The 19,771-nt window shown below is 42.6% G+C and overlaps 1 protein-coding gene and 1 non-coding gene across 3 annotated transcripts in view; both read left to right on the forward strand.

Annotated features, from left to right (window-relative positions):
* The window catches only part of GOLIM4 (golgi integral membrane protein 4), a 72,634-nt gene that overhangs the window by 34,921 nt on the left and 17,942 nt on the right, over window positions 1-19,771 (forward strand). Inside the window, exons 2-8 of one of the 2 annotated variants that reach the window (XM_037163395.2) lie at window positions 5,147-5,221; window positions 6,492-6,541; window positions 8,367-8,420; window positions 9,702-9,852; window positions 14,920-15,002; window positions 15,532-15,615; window positions 18,764-18,922. In XM_037163395.2, the coding sequence (XP_037019290.2) occupies window positions 5,147-5,221; window positions 6,492-6,541; window positions 8,367-8,420; window positions 9,702-9,852; window positions 14,920-15,002; window positions 15,532-15,615; window positions 18,764-18,922 (656 nt within the window). The remainder of the gene's footprint in view (window positions 1-5,146; window positions 5,222-6,491; window positions 6,542-8,366; window positions 8,421-9,701; window positions 9,853-14,919; window positions 15,003-15,531; window positions 15,616-18,763; window positions 18,923-19,771) is intronic. The other variant, XM_037163402.2, reaches the window with a different exon arrangement.
* On the forward strand, window positions 12,242-12,372 carry LOC119062461 (small nucleolar RNA SNORA31). The gene has a single exon (XR_005084975.2). It is a non-coding gene; the product is annotated as a small nucleolar RNA SNORA31 (small nucleolar RNA).

Here is a 19,771-nt window from a genome sequence, read left to right on the forward strand (position 1 = left end):
ATCTATTAGTTGCCTTCCGCACGCGTCTGGCCGGGGGGTCATACATGCCCAAACCAGGGATTGAACCTGCACCCTAGGTGTGTGCCCAGACCAGGAATCAAACCCACAACCTTTTGGTTACGGGACCATGCTGCAACCAACTGAGCCACACTGGCCAGGCCCAAACCGGAAATTCTTGCCCTGACTAAGTGTATATCCTAATGGGATAGGACAATAAATATGACAAATCAGTACAATGTTAAGTGCTAAGGAGGAAAATGAAGTTGGGAAGGAGACTGGAGATGTTGAGTGTAGGAAGCAGGGTGCAGTTCAAGGCAGGTTGTCCAGAACAGGACTGGGTGGGAAGGTGGAGACCTGAAGAGGCGAGGAGGCCAGTGGCACAGGTACCTGGAGAAGGAAGCACCTGGAAGAGGCGGTCTGAGGAGCTGAGGCGGAAGCGGGCCTGGCTCCTTCTCAGAGGAACAAGGAGGCTGCTGTGGCTGGAGCGGGATGGACAACTGGTGAAGCCAGGAGAGGTCTTTGGGTTTCACTCGGCAATGAGAAGCCATGGGGAGGTTTGGCCCCCAGGCTTGGAACGTGGATATAATTTAGTAAAGGGAGCTAACCATAAAAAAAGTTAAATTAATAACTAAATTCAGCTGTAAATTGTCAAGCAGACTGGAAAGGTAGGATTTACTGGAAGATGGAGAGCTGGGACTGAGTGGGGAGTAAAAGCTGGAGTTAACAGTGTATAGGAGCTGTGTGTGAGAGGTTATGAAGACGGATGCGGTGTAAGTGTGAAGTTAGGAGGCGGATGCAGAATTCGAGGAAACTTTGTCGCAAGAGTCTGGTTGGGGAGACAGTGAACACACCCTCGGGGAAGCCCTTGCCTACTCACGGGCTGGAGGGACAGTCCAGTGAGGTCCTCAAAGTGGCATTAGTTGTCTCCCTTCTTTTTTCTTTTAGTTGTTGGATGCGGGTTGTTTTCTAAGGAGATCTGTGTTCTTTCTCAGACTTCTTGTGATGTGAGTATGAAAGGAGGAAGGGAGGATAACTGGAAATCTCCATCTATGATGTGGTCTTCGTGTTAATGCCCGGCTCATCCTCCAGAGGAGGGTGGGTAGGTGGCCCACCTTCACACCGCTGCTGCAGGTTAGACCCACAACTGTTTTTAAAGACTACAATAGAGATCTACGATTTTAGGCCTACAAAACAAGGCCTCAAAAGTACTACATTGATTTCTATTTATTTTCCTTTTTTTGTCATAGCGTTGCTATCCTACTTAAAAAATCTTCACCCACCATTACCAAAAGTACAGATTTGTTTAATTTTTATATGTCAAATAACAAAGTTACTTGCAAATCTTCATATTTTTACAAGTTGAATTGTGTGACTTTCATCTCAAGCTTCCAAGTTGTTTTTATTTATTTATTTTAGAAGGACGAAGGTAAATAAAGCCTTACGTTGTCAGTACTGAAAGCAAAATTTCCGGGGCTGTTGTTGCTTCTGCCAAGGAAAGATCGCCCTCTCTTGGCGGACGGTGTTAAAACACGCAGCAGTGTTTTCTGTCTAACTTCAGTGTTGCTTTCTAATTTCGAATTGGAGTAGTTTGCCCCGAAATATATTTTGGATATACAGCCCATAAGTGGATGTATACAGGTAATTTCTCTTGTGACTTTAAGATGGAAGTCAAAGTGAAAATGGAAAATTGCTGTAAGAAGCTGATGTGTTTTTAAACTCTTGGAGGCTTTGAGATGGAATAAAACCTATTTCTATTCTCGACCGAATGGGAAATATTAAACTTTTCAGTAGGCAGATGGTAAGTATTATGGACTTTCCTCTTTTTCTCATGAGTTCTTCTAATTCAAACCCTGTACCTGTTACAGCATTACTCTGCATTAAAGATCCTGAATGCCAAGATTGAACTGTTGTATTTTTGTACTTTTTTCCCTTAAACTTGTTTGGTGCCATGAGAATATCATTACACACAATTTCTGTTGCAGAGTTTCTAGCAGTATTAGTTCATCCTGACTGATGCCCTTGACTCACAGTCTAAGCAGGAACATAGAGATGGGTGACAAGGATTGATTGGCAGTCCTCCTTCTAAGCGAAACAGTAAAGCTGTCTAGATAAATCACTAGCTCAAAAGTCTGGAGAATGCATTTTAAAAGAATTAAGGGTAGTGGGTGTGTGAGTTTAGTTGGTGGGGGATTTTCTAGAAGAGCTGCAAGGACACAAAGGTTCTATCAGGTCTGTTTTACTGTTGTTTAATTTTTATTAAAAATTAGCTTATGGGTTTTATGAAGCTATTGGAATGATTATTTGCTTTGTCTTTTTTTAAGAGAATTTAAAAAAATTAAAGCAAACTGAAATCAAGATCTCACGCCTTTTTAAAAAATATATAGTTTAACTTTGTTATTATTAGATTTTAACTTCAGGGTTGAGAGGTGTCACCTGATTTCCTCTCTGTCAGTTTTAAGCCATCACAGCTGATAAGTGAAAAATATTTTCGTATTTTCTGGCATTTACTCCATGCCAGGCAGTGTTCTAAGCACTTGACCTGTATGAACTCATCTAACCCTGACACCCACCCAGAGAGATAGCTGCCATCTCACACCACACGGCACACAGAAACCGAGGTACAAAGGAGCTCAGCAACCGCCCCTCAAACGACGGGTCTGGGATCTGAACTCGGATCAGTAGCGCAAAAAGCCTGGAGAATGCATTTTAAAAACTAACGGTAGTGGGTGTGTGAATTTAACTGATGGGGAAATTTTCAGCCATTGCATTACCTCCTGCCTCTCTCCCTCCTTTTCTCTTTCCAGATTCCCAACTCTAAGGATTAATTTTTCACTCACTGTGCTTTTTACCTGATGTGGTTTCCTCAGCTCCCAGTTCGGGGCTGTCTTCAGTTTTTGTTTGTTTGTTTATTTTCTTCCCCCTGAGACTGGTGAGAACACACCTCCACTTCCCGCAGTCTCTGCTGCTCTCTCACCCTCGCCCCGGGTGGTCCCTGGGTGGTCCCTGGGTGGTCCCTGGGTGGTCCCTGGGTGGTCCTCTCCAACTCTCACACGACTTTTGCATTAAGTTACATAACATCGGGACTAGAAGCTGATGCTGTAGTAATGGCTTGACCAGTTCTAAGTAAGAAAACATTAATAGTACAATTACCTCATTGTTTCTACATATATCTTCTATTTCTGTTTATCACATCCTTTTTTTCCACTACATTTGCCAAACACATTCTCTTGCCTTAGCTCTGTTATGATGCCATTTTATTATTTATGAATATGTCTCAGATGTCCCAAGACCTTTGTGTGTGGACTGTAATCCACAAACATGTTTGTCTCTTTGTGGGCATCATACAGCATCTCCTAAGGTGATTTATGAAAGTTTATAACTGTGTATCCTAGGGTCTCGTGGCTCCCAAGACACACGACTATTAATATGTTGAATGCGTAAATTCCCACTGAGTGTAAAACTGTCTCAGACTGTTGTGTGATTCCATATGATAAATGGATACTGTGGACCAGCCGTTGGCACAGTATCTTCCTGGCTGCACCGCGGGGAAGGGAATGAAGAATGGATTGCCGTCTCCCACTGCCCCACACCCAGGGTCCCTCACCGCATCCCCCACACTCCCTATCTGTGCGGTGTAATCCACTGGGCGCTCCACTCTTACCGAAGATGAGTTTTCTGCCCCCTGAGCCAAAGAGAATTATGACCTGATTACCGAGTCCCGAGCAACACTGAGTTTGCAACAGTGAGTTTGCAACAGTGAGTTTGCAACAGTGAGTGTGCAGTGATCACTGCTGTCCATTATCCAGTACAAGTTTCAGTGTTGTACATGCAGCTTCCCCCCTCGATCCCATTCTGACAAAATGGTATTTATGATGCAGAGTCTGAGGTAGCTAGGGATGGGTGGTGGGTCCCCTCATACACAGGTTCTTGACTGCACTACGCGGGTTTGTTTTGTTTTTTAATTACGGGTGCTTCTGAGCTGCAATTTTTAACCCCTAATGGACCTGACACTCTCAGGAACCCCAGCCGCCTCTTTAGTTATATTGGAGCAAGGTCTTAACTACTTTGCCTGTTTCTTTCTTTGAAAATAATGCACACTGTTGCCTGTAATGTGTCCAATTAATGCACCAAGATCCCCTTTTTAACTGGCCTGTGCATGGTCTTGTGATCTTCTACCCAGACTGTGGGAGCTTGGGACAGTGGGTTGGAGTTGAGGGGGCTTTTCCTTCCAGCCGGGACCTCAGGTGTTCCTGCAGCATCCTGTTCTTGCCTCTGTCGTATTATGATAGCATTGTATTTATCCGTTTCCCTGGAAGTTTCCCCAACCTGAATGAAATTCCCCAAGACTGTGAGCCTGCATTTTAGGGCTTGGCTTTAGCATGGTTATAAAATAGCAGTAATCTCTGTTTTCCCCAAGTATCATAGGTGTTAGTACCGATCTGAGGAAATCTAAATACCATACATACACATATTTTTGAACAAAAGTGATTGTTCAACAGTGGACTTACAACCAAGCTTTTGCAGTGCAACCACCTTTCGTCCAGTTTCACACCTCTGGGCCGACGCCCCTGTGACGTCTTCCAGAAGTCCTCCCTCCTGCAGTGCCCCCTTCTCCAAACTGCTCTTTGCTATGAAAACAACCAAGAGGTCACCTCTTCTGAAAAGTCCTCCCTCACCCCTCTCCCATTCAGGGCTTATCCCTCTTTCCTTCATTTCTGTGGCTCTCTCGCTGATGGGTTCCTTGATGTGGGGACATATACCTTTTTTTCTGTTCCATGGTATGCTGCTCAGGTGCAGGCAGTGGTTGAAGCTGTGAGAGGGGATGTGTTGCCCAGGAAGAGACCTGGAACCTCACAGAGATGCTCATTTAAGAAGCAAGAGAAGGAACAGTTGCTGGCAAAGAAGGCGGCAGCTTCTTCCAGAGTGCTGACCCTGTCAAGGGGCAAACTGCCTAGGGGTCAGCCCAGAGTTATATCAGTTATAATGTTGATTTTTTTAACCCAGAATGTGGAAGTTATAAACACGTACATTTTTGTTTTCATTGTGAGAAGACTCTAAAAGTTTTCCTTCTGTTTTAAACATTGGTGTTAATTTTACTGTAGAGTTTTTAATTCTTTGAATGAACATTTTAATTCTTTTTTTTCAGTTGTCTATGAACACAGATCAAGATTAGAAAAATCCTTGCAAAAAGAAAGACTTGAACATAAGAAAGCAAAGGAAGGTAAATAAATAATGTAATTTGTGTTTTGTTTTTATCTTATTTGAGGAATCATGTATTTGGTTTGTTACTGTTTTTTTTTGCTAAGGAATTAAGGAAGTCAACCCAAAGTCAGATGTCAAACAATTTGCTGCTCATTGTGCAATAAAATAATTCCTGCTCAAGACTGGATGTAGAATCTTTCATTCACTGTGTGCCACCTTGAGGTGGTTCTCACTTTGGTTATATATTATTTTAGAAAGAAACAGCTTTTCATTTATATATTATACTCATATGTTAGTAATACCTAGAACTTTTGTTTACAAATATCCAGAAAGTAACAGTATGCATTGTCCAGAATATATAACAACTTTTATAGATACTTATGCGTATGCATGCACATTTATAATGTAATAAATTGTTCACATTGCATGATGTCTTTTAAGTTATACAGTTGTTTTTATCTTAGGGCTTTTATTGGACAGCCAACTGGTTCAGTTTGAAAAATTAACATTTAGCACAGGTATTAGGCAGTGCCATGATTTTTATCAGAATTTTGGTATAAAGCATCGGCTTTTATACAGCTTGTGACTTAAAGTTATCTGCATTTATATTTTTATTCATGTTCTGAGATAAATCTTGAGATTAAAGTTACATGTTCTGTCTTGATTTACCTGGTGGCTGAAGGAGGGCGAGCAGGGGAGGGCAGAATTGGTGAGGATGCTTCACTGACCCTTGGATTAAGCCTGTGTGAAGAATAGCAGTTTAACATCATTGAAATGCTTTGATAGGATTTGGATTTTCCATGTCTTCAAATGCAGCATGACTTTATGGGGCCATCTAGTGGATAATAAGCTTTAAGAGCATTAAGAGTGGTTTCCATGGCTTGAATTCTCTTTTCAGGTCCCGAATGACTAGTGAGCCACCTAGTGGGTTGCAGTGAATCATCTCTGTCGTTAGCTGTGCTGCATGTTTGTTCTGCTCCTTAGCTTCAAGTTAGTTAGTTACCGAGTGCACACTCTGAATGCACTTTTAACCGGCTGGTTATCATGTAGATGTAGTTAATGTAAGATTTATAGCTTTTAAGGTAAAGAGAATTATATAATCATCCCCCCCCACCATTTTCTAAAGCAGGAGGAGGCAAAATAAAGTAGATATGTCACCAAGTAGACTGTTTTAAACCTAGAACTATTTTTTGTGAGTCTGAGTAAAGTTTGCCTTTATTCTTTTAGGTGTTTAAAAATTTCACAAGGAACTGACTTATACTCTACTTCCTTCATTTTGTATTTTCCAGATTTTCTTGTTTATAAATTAGAAGCACAAGAAACGCTAAATAAAGGAAGGGTAAGTTTTCTTTTGTTTTGTTTTGTTTTTCATGAAATTTAGAGGATAAGGAATTGTCGCAAAATAGTTTGTCAATCGTTAGTATCGTAGGGCTGAAATATATTTTTTTTGCTATCAAAAATTTTTAAGAGGAAAACTTCACAAATCGTTCTTTTAAATCCTACCTTTGCTGATTTGTGATAGCAATAAATTGGGAATAGGTAATCCTCAACAAAACCAGCAATTTATTTTCATTCATTTATTTGTTCATTTCTTTATAGTCTCTTTTTTGTAGAATACAATGTTTCTTTTGGTCTGCCTTTGTACAACATCGTTGCCACTGGAACACACGTTACTGTGTAGCATCTAACACAGTGTGGTGGGCTCCCAAGAGCCAAGGTCCTCTTCGCTCTCCAAGCAGCTGAGAGACTTGTCTCCTCCCTCCACCCTCCTCCCTCTTGAGCTCATCCAAAAACGTCTAGTGAATGAATGAATAAGTGATATTACCATTACAAAGTTTTAATTCCAAATTAACTGGAGAACAACTGGTCTTTTTTTTTTACTCTAAAAACGTAAGCTTTAGCTGAATAAAACATTGGTATTTGAGGGTCTTACAACTGAGAAGAGTCAGTTCCTTGGGTGGCTGGGATGCTATTAGCTTTCAACTCTCACTTGCTTTTAAAAGTCCTGACCAAAACTGTGTGCATTCTCTAGTCCATTTTATAGTGTGATTTCCTTGCAAATTAAAATCAAGTAGTAAAGCAATAAAATGAGAAATCAAAAAGCAGTTCATTTCAGAAGCTGTAAAAATATGAAATAAATGATGGAGCATGCCCTTGTGCTGGCCGTGGAATGAGCAAGGGGCAAGGCATGTCAGATAGAAGACAGCAGGGGGAGAGAAACCTTCAGGTGTCTTGTGTACTGACTGGTCACGGCTGCCCAGAACTGGGAATGTGTGAGGTCCCCTTGTGCAGACGCTGCTCCAGGACCCAGTGATGTTCCCCTGGGACATGGAGCTCAGGCTCAGGCTCAGGCTCAGGCTCAGGCTCTGACTCTGCTGCTGAAGGAAGCGTCTGCCCTTGGTCTGTTCCTTATCCTAATTCTCACTCTGTGAAGTGCGGTCTCACTGGGGTAAAGTGGTGTATGTGGAATTTCTTACCCACTGAATGAAGCTCAGGGAAGGAAAGCACCTTTCTCTCCCCTCTATTAAGCCAAGCTGAGCTTACGAGGCCTGGTGCTTGGTGGTTTAGCCCCGATTTTCCCTGGAGTGCCCAGCACAATGTATTAGTATCCCTACCGCGTGCCGGGTCTCAGGACAAGCTCCTCCACCGGCAGCCTCAGTTCTTCTGAACGTGCAAGTGGACGTAATATCTCCAAGGGCCTGTCAAGCTGCTATTTTATGATTTCATGTCCTCTTTTTCATTACTAAAATCTAGTAAACTTATGGAATGCTAAGACTTAATTTCTGCTATTTTATAAAGAGATGGCCTCAGACATCCTGGTTCAAGTGTAGAATGCCTTGTAGCTTATGCAAGCGAAATAAATGAAATTCTTCTATTAAGAATTTTAAGCTGTGCTGGCTGGTGTAGCTTAGTGGATTGAGCGTGGGCCTGCGAACCAAAGGATCACGGTTCGATTCCCAGTCAGGGCACATGCCTGGCTTGCAGGCCAGTTCCCAGCAAGGGATGCATGAGAGGCAACCATACATTGATGTTTCTCTCCTTCCTTTCCCCTCTAAAGATCAATAAATAAATACATCTTTAAAATAAAAGAATTTTAAGCTATGCTTAGCAAAAGAGCCATATTTAAAAAATCTCTTGTTAACTATTTTCTTTTCAATTTACAGCAAGACTCCAACAGTAGATACAGTGCATTGAATGTGCAACATCAGATGTTGAAGGTGAGTAATGCAGTGATGTTCCTCGTGAGTGAGTGAAAGGATTAACGAAGTAACTTAAGCGATTAGGGACAGTTACAGGGAGTTGATTTCTGTTATAATGTGGTGTAGTAAAGTCACTTGGCTAAAAGGATATAGCAGTATAATGAATGCCCCTCATATTTATTACCTCATTACAAAGAACATAGTTAGCTTATTACACAATTATAACTCATACTCTCTGGTCAGCTGATTTTTTTCTGTTCTTTTTATCCTTTAAGACTTTTTGTTTAATTTCTCATAGTAGTTTTCCTTACATATTTTACCTTATACTTAATGGAGGTGGTAAACTATTAAAATATCCCCTTTGTGCTACTAATATTTAAAAAGTGTCCTTTTAGCTACCACAAGGAAACAATTTATAATGAAAGATCCTCTCCTTGGATCTGGGATCAGATTCATTCTTGTGTGTCAGGAAGACACAGAGAGAGATTTATTGCCTCTGTCAGGCTGGCGGAGGTGAGGGTGTGGGCTGTGCCATTCTGCACTGCAGGCAGGCACGGCCCTGACCTTTACCTGGACACCCTGGCTGTTCGTCTGGCATTGTCCTTTCTCCTCTGTCATTAGGGCAAGTACTTTTTATCAAAACCAGAATCTTTTCTGTTATCAAGAAAACAACACATGAATTAAAGCAGACTGTCCTTTCACAGGAAGAATTTGGAGACTGTCGAATTTATCTAGTTGTCATTTTAGCACAGTGTTATGATCGAAAGTAAGATAAATGAGAATAATTCAATAAGTGGTCGATTTATTACTTCCCCCAAAGGGAAGAGTCTTTGCCTTCCTTCTTTAAACTGGGTCACCAGGAAGGCTGGAAATCAAAGAAGGGAAATCAGAAATGATTCTAGGGAAACACAAGAGTTAAAGGAGAAGTCTAGAATACCCCCAGAGGGTCAATTTTTCCATTAGCTTTACCCTGTGTGCACAGTAATTTGAGTGCTTGGGAATTTTCCCAGGTCCCTCTCTTTTCCATCTCTCACGCTAACTTCTAACTTCTTGTTATTTCCATTAATGTTAAAAATTAAGAAGAGAGTTATTTTTGGCCATGATCCCAAACTCTTTATTTGAAATGTGAAGGAAACAGAGGTGAGGGGCACAAATTAAAAGCAACCTGAGGGAAATGAAACCTACTCCTTATTCGTTCTTACTTTCTTGCAAGAGAAAGGCTAGGCTACCAAGAAATGGACTCTGATATACCGGTAATTTAGAGAATGAACGTTGTTGCTTAAGGTCTCATTCTTGCAGAGCCAGCATGAGGAGCTAAAGAAACAGCACAGCGACCTGGAAGAGGAGCACCGCAAGCAAGGAGAAGACTTCAGCAGAACATTCAACGACCACAAGCAGAAGTACCTGCAGCTGCAGCAAGAGAAAGAGCAGGAACTTTCCAAGCTGAAAGGTGTTTGAAAATCTAATTAGCCATTTTATATGGAAATAAGTGCTCATATTAATGTTTCAGTAGAACAATAGACTTATTTCATTTGTTTTTGCATGGTGGTTGATTTATCTGTATTATTGGTCCTTTTTTAGCTGTGTAATTTCTTTGTAACGTTTCACATTCATCCTTATCTCTTTGGTTTGCTTTGGGAAGTGGAGAATATTGAGTGTTTTTCAGGGAGGCTAACGGTCCATGTTGGGCAAGACAGTTCTGTGTGTGTGTGTGTGTGTGTGTGTGTGTGTGTGTGTGTGACACATTTGGCATCTCTGACCTCAGCCCACAAACTGTCATCCATTAGTGTTCCCTAGGCATTGTGATGACCAAAAACTGCGATGGCGAAGCCTTTCTCAAACTCTTCAAGGGGAGAAAAGAGTTCTGTCTGATGGCTGATTGTAGCTTGCAATAGGTCAGGCTCCTAGAGTCTAATGACCCTGGAAAATCAGCCTCTTCAATTACTCACTATGAGGGGGGAACCCCCCAAATCCCAGAATTATCTTCTGGAGGGCAGGCCCCTTGTAGCACAGATTTCCCCTGCTAGGTGAGTGTCCTAGGAACACACCTATATCAGTGTACCAGCTGGTGGTGTTGTGAGAGGTTGTGTTCCACTTCAGTGAACTTGTTTGGAAGACCTTTCCAACATGTTTGCCCATTTCGTGATGATGATGTATGTATGATTCATGAGCTCACCTGCCCACACCCCACTGAGTGTTCAGCAGTTTTTGGCCAAAAGTGGCATCACCCCCATGCCCCACCGTCCCGATTCACCTGGTCTCACCCTGAACGACCTTTTTTGTTTCCCTGGGTAAAAACAGTCCTCAAAGGGAAATGTTTCACCAACATGGTAGAGGTCAAACAAGAAATGGCAAAAGCACTAAAATGCATCAAAATTGAAGAGTTCCAAAACTGTTTCAGGCAGTGGTAAAATGTCTCGGTAGGTGTGTTGCATCAAACAGAGAGCACTTGAAAGGTGACTGACATGTAAGCAGTAAGAATAAATACACAGTGTTTTATAAACGACTTCTGTTTTGGGACCCCCTCGTATATGTCCACGGGCGGGTTGTGTGGTCACCACCAGCTTCCTTGCCCTCACCTGTAAAACTGGATATTCATAAACAGTGTCAGCTCGTAGGGTTAGTATGAGGAGTAAGTAATTTGTGTAAAGCACCTGGAACAGCTCCTGGTATGTGGGGAACCTTCAATATAAATCGCTGTCAAGTCAGCATCAGGTATTTTCATAGTAATATGGAACAAAATATATTATTCCTCGAAGTACATGTGAGTTTTGGAAAGAGTAATAGCACATTCTACAATGCCCTATTTAGTTATTAATATGAGTTAACATTAAATAATAGTAAATGTAAATAAACTATTTAAATAATGGAACCAAACACAGGCCCAGCTGCCAGCCACTACCAAAGCCAGTACTCCAGAGGCAGGTGCTGATGTAGGCAAGGAAAGTGATTTACTTGCAAATGCCAGCCATCTGGAAGATGGGGGACTTGCATCTCAAAGCCCATCTCTTGGAAGATGGAGCCCATCTCCCCATCTCAGTGGAGGCCAAGGTTTTTTTTACAGGGAGGGAGAAGGGAACAGAACAGAGACCAAGAGAGGGGGTTGCAGAGTTCTCTACGTGCAGACGGACACGGTCCATTCCGATGAGGCAAGTGATGGTTCAGCACGTACCATCCTGGTGTAGCCATCCTGGCTTCAGGTCATCCTGACCCCACAGTGGAAGGTCAGCAAATGTCCTGGAGCTGGATTGCCTGAAGGTTGAAGTCTGTGTCTTTTGAAGTTAGTTCCTAGGATTCTTATACAAACATGCTATGTGTCTACAAGCTACATATTAGTCAGAGTCGGCACTTACAGAAACAACGTCAAAAGAGTGGTGGGAGGAGTTACAATCCCCCACTGTTACAATTTCCCACTGTTACAATGAGTTTAAAGTGTGAGAAATGGTTTAAAAAGATACATGGTTCCTCCAAAAGCAGAGTTGAAATCTGAGTAAGGTCTGTAGTCTAGTTAATTGAACGGCGACAAACGATTCCCTGGTTTGGGTAGAGTGCACTACACTTACATGAGATGTCTTCACAGGAGCTGGGTGATGAATACCTCAGACTTCTCTGTGTTTTTCATGCAACATTTTGTCTATAAGTATTTCAGAATAATACGGTACAAAGAAAAGGCTCCTAGGAGGAGTTAAGTAGCCACTGAGGCAATTTACAGAAGGTTAAGGTGGTCTTGATCGAGTTGGGTGCCAGCAGAGGACACCCATGAAATGTGCATGTGTAGGAGCTTTGGGTTGTTGGGGATGCAGCAGGCGGTGAGGGGTGGCCAGGAGAACGGAGCTGCAGTGCATCTATGACAGACCTGCAGCGGTCACTACCTGCTGCTCAGGTTCCAGTGCAGATGCAACAGGAAAGGGTCCTCGCGCTTTCTGACTGTCTGATTGTGGCAGCCGAGATTGAATAGGGGAATACAAAAACAAACAAACAAAGAAATAAGACAGGGAGCAAGAAAGGCAACACCAGAAGTCCTCCCGAGGGTCGTATAAGGGAGCACCCCGGTGTCAGAAGGCCCTCGTCGTGCCCTGGAAAGCTGGCCCTCGAGCAGTGAGGGAAGAGACTTCTGGCACATTGGATGCTCTGTTTAGCATTTGCAAACCTGAGCTAAGCTGGGTAAATATACTAAATTATACTAACAATCAACAAGTACCTTAAGGAATGGGAAATAAAATTCCATAGGTGCCTGACTTGTGCTTGGCATACTTGACCGCATTAGTTCATTTAATTTTCGCAGTATCCCTAAAGTGCAGGTTTTCTTATGTCTACTCTGTATTCACCCCTTTCTTTGAAACAAAACCCTTGTGTCATGCAATTTTAACAAATGAAGTATAGATGTAAGAAATAAGAACCATGGGCAGCAGGAGGACATGTATGTGGGTTCTACAAACGAAGATGATGCAAGCCTGTCCCCCACTCTGCACTCCCTGGCACCCAGGACAGAAGCAGAACTGCAGTTCCTCGTACAGGCTCTGATTCTCGGGAAGAGTGCTGACCTGGGGGCAGCGTGGGAGAGAGACAAAGAGAGAGTAGGAGGGAAAGAGCGAGAGAAAACACTACTTTTGTTACCAATTAGTTTTTGGGAAAAAATTCTGAAAGAGACCTAACCAACAGAGTGTGATAATGCCTTGATGACACTTTTGTAAGTAATTTCTGAGTCAGCAGTCTTTTCCATCACCATTCTTGATAAAGCTTAGGCCGGTAGGTTAAAGCCTATTGTGGTAGACTCAGGTCCGTAGTGGCAAACTAAGGTGGGTAGTCCACGTGGTACCTGGCCGTTTAGTGTGACGTGAGGGAAGAATTTAGAATTCCTAGGGAGAGGAGCTGATAGCATGTAAGCTTAGGTAGCCGTTCCTTTCATTATCACCATCGTGACCGCTGACTCTGAACAAGTGTTCGCCGTGTGCCAGACTCAGGTGAAACTCGTCACGCAGTTTTCTTGTTTAATTCTCATAACCTGTAAGGCAGGCGTTGTGGTCAGCCTGATATAACGAGTGAAGAAATGCAGGCCTACTAAAGTTGAATAACTCCAGTTAACACAGCAAAGGCATGGGAGGCACCGCCGTTAAATTTATAATCTCTGATTACTTTCAAAGCTCGCGAAGTTTGGGTATTTCTAGTGTGTGTTCCTGTGTGTATATACCGAAGCCCCATCCAGCCAGCGACACATTTGCAGTCCTTGCATTGCCAAGGGTCCTGTTTCAACCTTTGAAGAAATCTATTATCACAAGTGGATGGATAAGTCAGTCACTGGGCACCTTGTCATTCCCCACCTTGTTAATCTGTCCCCCAAACCCGACACAAATTCGACACCCAGGAGTCAGCAGGGGAACCGCAGGAGTGAAAGTGGACGGGAAATGTGTAGAACGATGGTGACCGGCACTTTTCTTCAGTGCTGCGTAGTGTGCTGGAGACTTAGGGTTTTGTCGGCAGTGGGTGGCTGCCCCTTAGGGACAGTTTCCCCCCAGCACAGCCTAGGTTTACGCCTGCTGTCCCTGTATAATAATTAACAGCCTCTGCTTTCACTCTCCAAAACATCTCTTGGAAAATAAATGGCATATGGTCACCTTTCTACCACCCAACTTCCACTGAGTGTTGCCCATGAGAATTGGCCGAGCGTTGCCAGTTTTATTAGACCCAGATTCTTGATTTTATAAATGGTGAAAACTACCCAAATGCGGACAATTCTTATATAGGACAATGTTGCAAGGCAAAAAAAAAAAGTTTGTGGCTGCCGGTTTATACCATTTCATATCCAGACACAGGGAAGTGAGAAAACTACCCAGAAGGTAAGAGCTGGGGGTCTAGAGGAACCTGTAAGTTACCGCAGCTGTGCCCTGAGCAGTAGGGCACAGGACTGGGGAGGTTTTAGGACTTCACCATGATTGCTGGTTTCACCGTGGCATCCAGGAAAGAACTTCCCTGGAGCAGAGAATTTGGAGTGGTCAAGAACTCAGTGGTGGGAGAACAAACGTCCAGCTGGAATTTTTCAACAGGTGTTTCTTATTCCTTGAGTTGCCTTTATAATGGAAACACCTTTTGGGGGTGGTGGAAATTATTCATGCACTGAGAAATAGTGTTTGTTCTTTTTGATAACTCTGTCCTAAACTTGTAAAGAGACACACCTTGGACCACCCCTCCCGTCACATTTTATTCCTAAGGGTTTGCTTATTAACAGAAATATTTCATTTTTAACTCCTGAGTAATTAAAGCTTCTTAACTTCTTCTATGCTGTGTAAGCTATTTAAAGATATTTGAACTACCAAACCAGCTTGTACTGTACTGTTAGTGGGATGTCCAACTGAATCCGAGCCCAAAGGGTGTCATTTTTGCTGATGTGGAATATTACATTGACAAAGTTCAAAACAAACCCTAGAACAAGTTATGTGAAGCTTTAGACATGAAAATATTAGAATGAAAAGCCTAAAATTCTAAGGTTTTATGTGTGATTTTTCTTTTCCTAAAATAGAAACCGCGTACAACTTGAGAGAAGAGAATAGACAGCTGAGGAAAGCTCACCAAGACATACATACACAGCTTCAGGATGTCAAGGTAAAACAAAACCCTGTGTTCGACGGTTCTCTGTTCACCTGGTTTCCTGTGTCTGATGGGTGTACAAGCTGTTCCCTGAACGACCTGCTGGGCAAGTCCCCACAGTTAATCGGGCTTCAAGTAAAGCAGAATATGCCTAGTGCTCTCATCACTTCTGCATCATAAGCTGAAAAGAGAAGGTCTGAAAACCAAACATTTTCATTAGTGCTGAAATGATTCTCTCGCTAGCCGGTTGCATTTTAATGTGCTTTTTATTTACAAAGGCTTATTAATAATGAAATATTCATTCCTTCTGTTTTGATTTTATTGTAAGTGATTGTGATTTCTGGGTAGCACACTCTGTAGATTTTAGAATACTGCATTAATCATAGTCGTCTGTGTAAATGATTTTTAAACTTGATAAATGCTGCGACAGCCAAGAAATCAATAAACAAGTAAGTAGTGTGTGGGTTGGTAATACCACTGTCAGCCAAAAAAGAATTTGTCTCAGAATGTTAAAACTCAATATGTAAAATTCTTTTTTGTGTAGCAGCAGCATAAGAATTTACTCTCCGAGCATGAACATCTTGTAGTGACTTTGGAAGACCACAAGAGTGCACTAGCGGCTGCACAGGTTAGCAGGGTAGCAGCTGCTGTCGGCTCTTCTTCAAGTCTGCTTAACATTTCTGAATTCCTTTGTGCATGTAGCTTCTTAAAAGCCAATCTGCAGCGAGTTCCTTAGCACAGAGCTATCCTGATCCCAAAGATCATGCATGCTTTCAAAAATCAGTCACGAGAATATTAACTAAACCTTTGATTATTTTTTTGCACTGCTGGTGTAGTGCCTCAGCCCTTCCACACAGCGTTCTGGTACTTGGTTAAACCATATGGTCTCTTGCCACTGTCCGACCTGTGTTGACTCTCGCTTTAGGAGTTCCAGGGTTTTATGACTCGAGCTGCCTAAGTAAATTATTGTCAGACGTTTTCTTCCCTGCCTTCCTTGCCGCCAGCATTCTAGCCGACACACACTCCTTTTGGGACTAGGCTTAGATGCTGTTGCTCAAATTACAGAAAAAAGGAAGAAATCTCATATCAGTAGAGAAGGAAAAACAAGAGTCATAATCTCCATTTGTTCAAGTCTAGAACAGCCTGGCACAAGGCGGGCCCTCCACAGAGACTTGCTGAATGAACAAATGAACAGGCGCTGAGGCCGGAGTGCGGGTGTTTCACAGCTTTCCCGCGGGAGCAAGGGATAGGATGGCTGGCCGGTCACTGTGGCTTCCTAATCATCCGGTCTTCACTTTTCCTCTCCTGGAGGGATGAAGAGGAAAGGGCAGAGGAAAACTGGCCATCTGTATTTATCAGGAGACCATGTATTATTTTCTTCTCATTATAAAATTATTAGAAGTATAGCATGGTGGGCCCTGACCCGTCTCCGAGGCTGCAGCACCTGCATTTGCGGGACCCCTTTCAGAGCATCGATTTTCATGAGTGTCCATGAGTATCCGTGATTTCCAGGAGATCCATTTCATGGTATCTCCCTGCAAAACTAGCTGCATGGTGATTTTTTATGCATGCCTAAACAAAATTGACTTCAGAGGGATTATGTCATTCAAAACCTTCATTATATGTCTTGCTAAGTAATATATTATTTAATGTGAGGCTGTTTTTTTACACTGAAAACTGTGACAAACCGATCTGAATAATCTGCAAGCTATAATAGCCATAAATATTAGACCAAGCAACAATTTGAAGATCCAGATAAATATAAGGAAAATAGTTTATTTAATGACCATGGCCAAATTCTGTAGGAAGCACACTGGAAGTGTTACTGACAGGGTTTTTTTGTAGGAAAAAAAAATTTAAACTTAACCTGTTTATATTTTTCTATTTCTTTAAATATCATTTGACTCTTTGGGGAGAAAGCTCCAGGTTTGTCCTGCCTTTTTAAAAAATAGTTATGCCAGAACTAGGCATAATACTTAATTAGATTGTCACCTCCAATTCCCATATTAACATTTTCTCTGTGTCGTCTTAGAAAACAAACACCATTTAGACATCTGCATTTCTTATATAAATCACCTTATGAGACAATTTCATGTTTAAATATAGCTGAGGGAGGAGAAAGCAAGAACAGAATAAAATTTGAGTCTTTAATTATTGGGGATTATCATGAGAACTTTACATTACAGAATTTAATATTTGCAACCTGCTGAGTTACATAGTACTGTGCTCATTTATAACTAAATGATAGTGAGGCCAAAGGGAAAGAAAGTAGCTGGGCTAACACCAGGAACGAGCTGGGAGACAGGGGCCTCCTGACATCCGAGTCCCATTGAACTGAAGCTGGTGTTTTTGCAGACTGCCCTCCGCCACAGTTACCTGGGACTGGCCCCAGACCCACTGAATCCTAACTACTAGAGTGGGGCCCCAGGGGCCTACACTTTTAACTCGATCCTTCCGTGATTCCTAATGCACACTAATATTTAGGGAGCACAGCATTAATGCCTTCAGAGATTATATATTTAGAAGGACAGGAAAGAAGAAAGGCTAGTACTAAGGTTTGTATATTCTTCCCTGTCTATCCTAAAATATTAAAAGTATCACTATGAGGACGTCAGTTGTGTTTTTTTTCCTTGACCTCCAAGGTTGGTTGACAAGTGTTTTGATAGATTTCTGAACTAAGGGCTGCCAGTTAGCCCCGTGGCACACCTTTGTACAAATTACAAAGAAGCACTCCGGAGACAGGTTCTGCAAGCAGACCTCTTCACCTTGCGTGCATTAGAAAAGGCAAAAGGCGCTTCTTCTGTGGGATGTGGAGCGCTGTGCGGGGAGCTTCGGCAACACGAGCACCAGCCAATTCTGTCTGCAGCGCCCATCTGCTCTGCACATCAGGGCGAGGCAGCCCGTCTGGGAAGCTTGTCCAGAACAAGATTTCTGTATTCTTTGTGTTTCTGCAACTGTGTCTGCACACACACCATTTGTTTTAGGGTAACAGTGTTGAGGTGTATGATGAGCTAAGTATACACAGTGTCTATTTTCTTAGTTAGAGTGTAACTTTTTCTTGCCTTTCTAGTTCCTTGTATTAGAAGTATTCCACACACACATGCCCCACCACTTATACGCACAGATACATTTTTTAAATGCCTACATGAATGCCTTTATCACTTTAGGAGAGAGGTACAGTCAGAACTGAGAAGTAAAAACCCAGCTTCACTTCATGTCTATGCTGTTGCTTTCCAAACACTGCAGGTGCTTGGGGAGTGAGAGGTCCCAGTGGAGCACAAGTGGACTGGGAAAAGGGTGGCCTGTGTGGTTTTGTGTGTTTGTATGTTCCGTTCCTTATCTTCAACTTATGATTCCTCGCCCCTGAAAAATGTTACTCAGACCATATTGGTAAAAGATATCTGCACCTGTATTTGTAATTAATGTGAGTTTTTATAAATTTTTAGATGCTATAAAACCAATTGCATAGGTGTCTTTTAATAGTGTTATTTATACTAGGAAGTTATACAAATTCTGACTTTGTTTAACATAGCATGGGAAACTAACATCTGTCTTAGATATTTTCTTCTGTTTCTTGTAATTCAAATTCTAATTTGCATGTGCTTAAAAAAGGTTAAGCATGTTCAAGTAAGACTAGCTAATGCATGCAAGCGATCTTCATATTTTTTCTAACTTGTATTTAGGTATAATATTTTTGTTTATTCTTCCAGTGAACCCTAATGCCCATCCATGAGTGATATCTTTTTCCTTCTTCAAATTGTGCGATTTCTGTGCAGACTCAAGTTGCGGAATACAAACAGCTGAAGGACACTCTGAACAGGATCCCAAGCTTTAGAAAAGCAGAACCCGCAGAGCGGCCGAGTGTTACCCAGGTGGCTCACTCTCCACAAGGTGACAGCACAGCAAGGGAGAGCCCAGCCAGAGAGCCACAGCAGGTGAGAGGCTGGTGACCTAGGGGCAGGTCACCCTCCCTGTCAAGCTGTCATCAGGTAAACGGCTTTTCCTGCAGAACAACGGTTCTTCAATCTCAGCGTGTATCAGAGTTCCTAGCAGGGCCGTCAAAACAGAGGTCGCCAGACCCCGGCTCAGGGTTTCCGGTTCGGCTAATTTGGGGCGAGGCCCAAGGATTCGCATTTCTGATTCAGCTGGTCTGGGGAGCACACGTTGAGAACGACTGCAGTGGTTTCTGGGGAAGACATAGTGGCTTTGTCTTTATTCATATGGGTCTATTTGTGTGAAAGAGGTTGTAGTGTCCTGGGATTTTTTAAGGTTTTGTTGTTGTTTGCTTGTTTATTTTTAGAGTAAGAAGCTAAATGATCACGAGTATCTGATGTGATAATCAGCCCACTCAGATATTAAAGTGGATGATATATTTGAATTTGATGCAGTGCTAGGCCCCCGTAGAACAGGCCCGAATCCGCATTGCAAGGCCTTTGTGAAGCTGCCACGGCTGTGAGTGCTGTTGTCACGACCAACTTTTTTATGTTCCCGTTCTTCATAAAAACTAAGCCTTGCTTCAGAGTCTCTGATGAACAGGACATCAGAAGTGGTGTCACCCTAATCATTGATTCTTACAAGTCGATTTTGCAAATCACGGGCATAATAAAAATGGCAAGTGCGGTGACGTTTCCCCTGGCGAAGTCGTTAAGTGCACATCTGAGCAGATGGGCCCCCAGGGTCCCATCCCAGGGGCATGCGTGAGTGATGCGAGTGGGCCTCTGCGAGTCTTCGGCCCTCGCAGAGCACCGTTCACAGCCAGGACGGTGTCCTCGTGGGTCCTCGCT

Source organism: Artibeus jamaicensis, unplaced genomic scaffold, assembly GCF_021234435.1.
Source record: "Artibeus jamaicensis isolate MK-2021 breed Jamaican fruit bat unplaced genomic scaffold, CSHL_Jam_final scaffold_474, whole genome shotgun sequence".
Classification (NCBI taxonomy): Eukaryota; Metazoa; Chordata; class Mammalia; order Chiroptera; family Phyllostomidae; genus Artibeus; species Artibeus jamaicensis.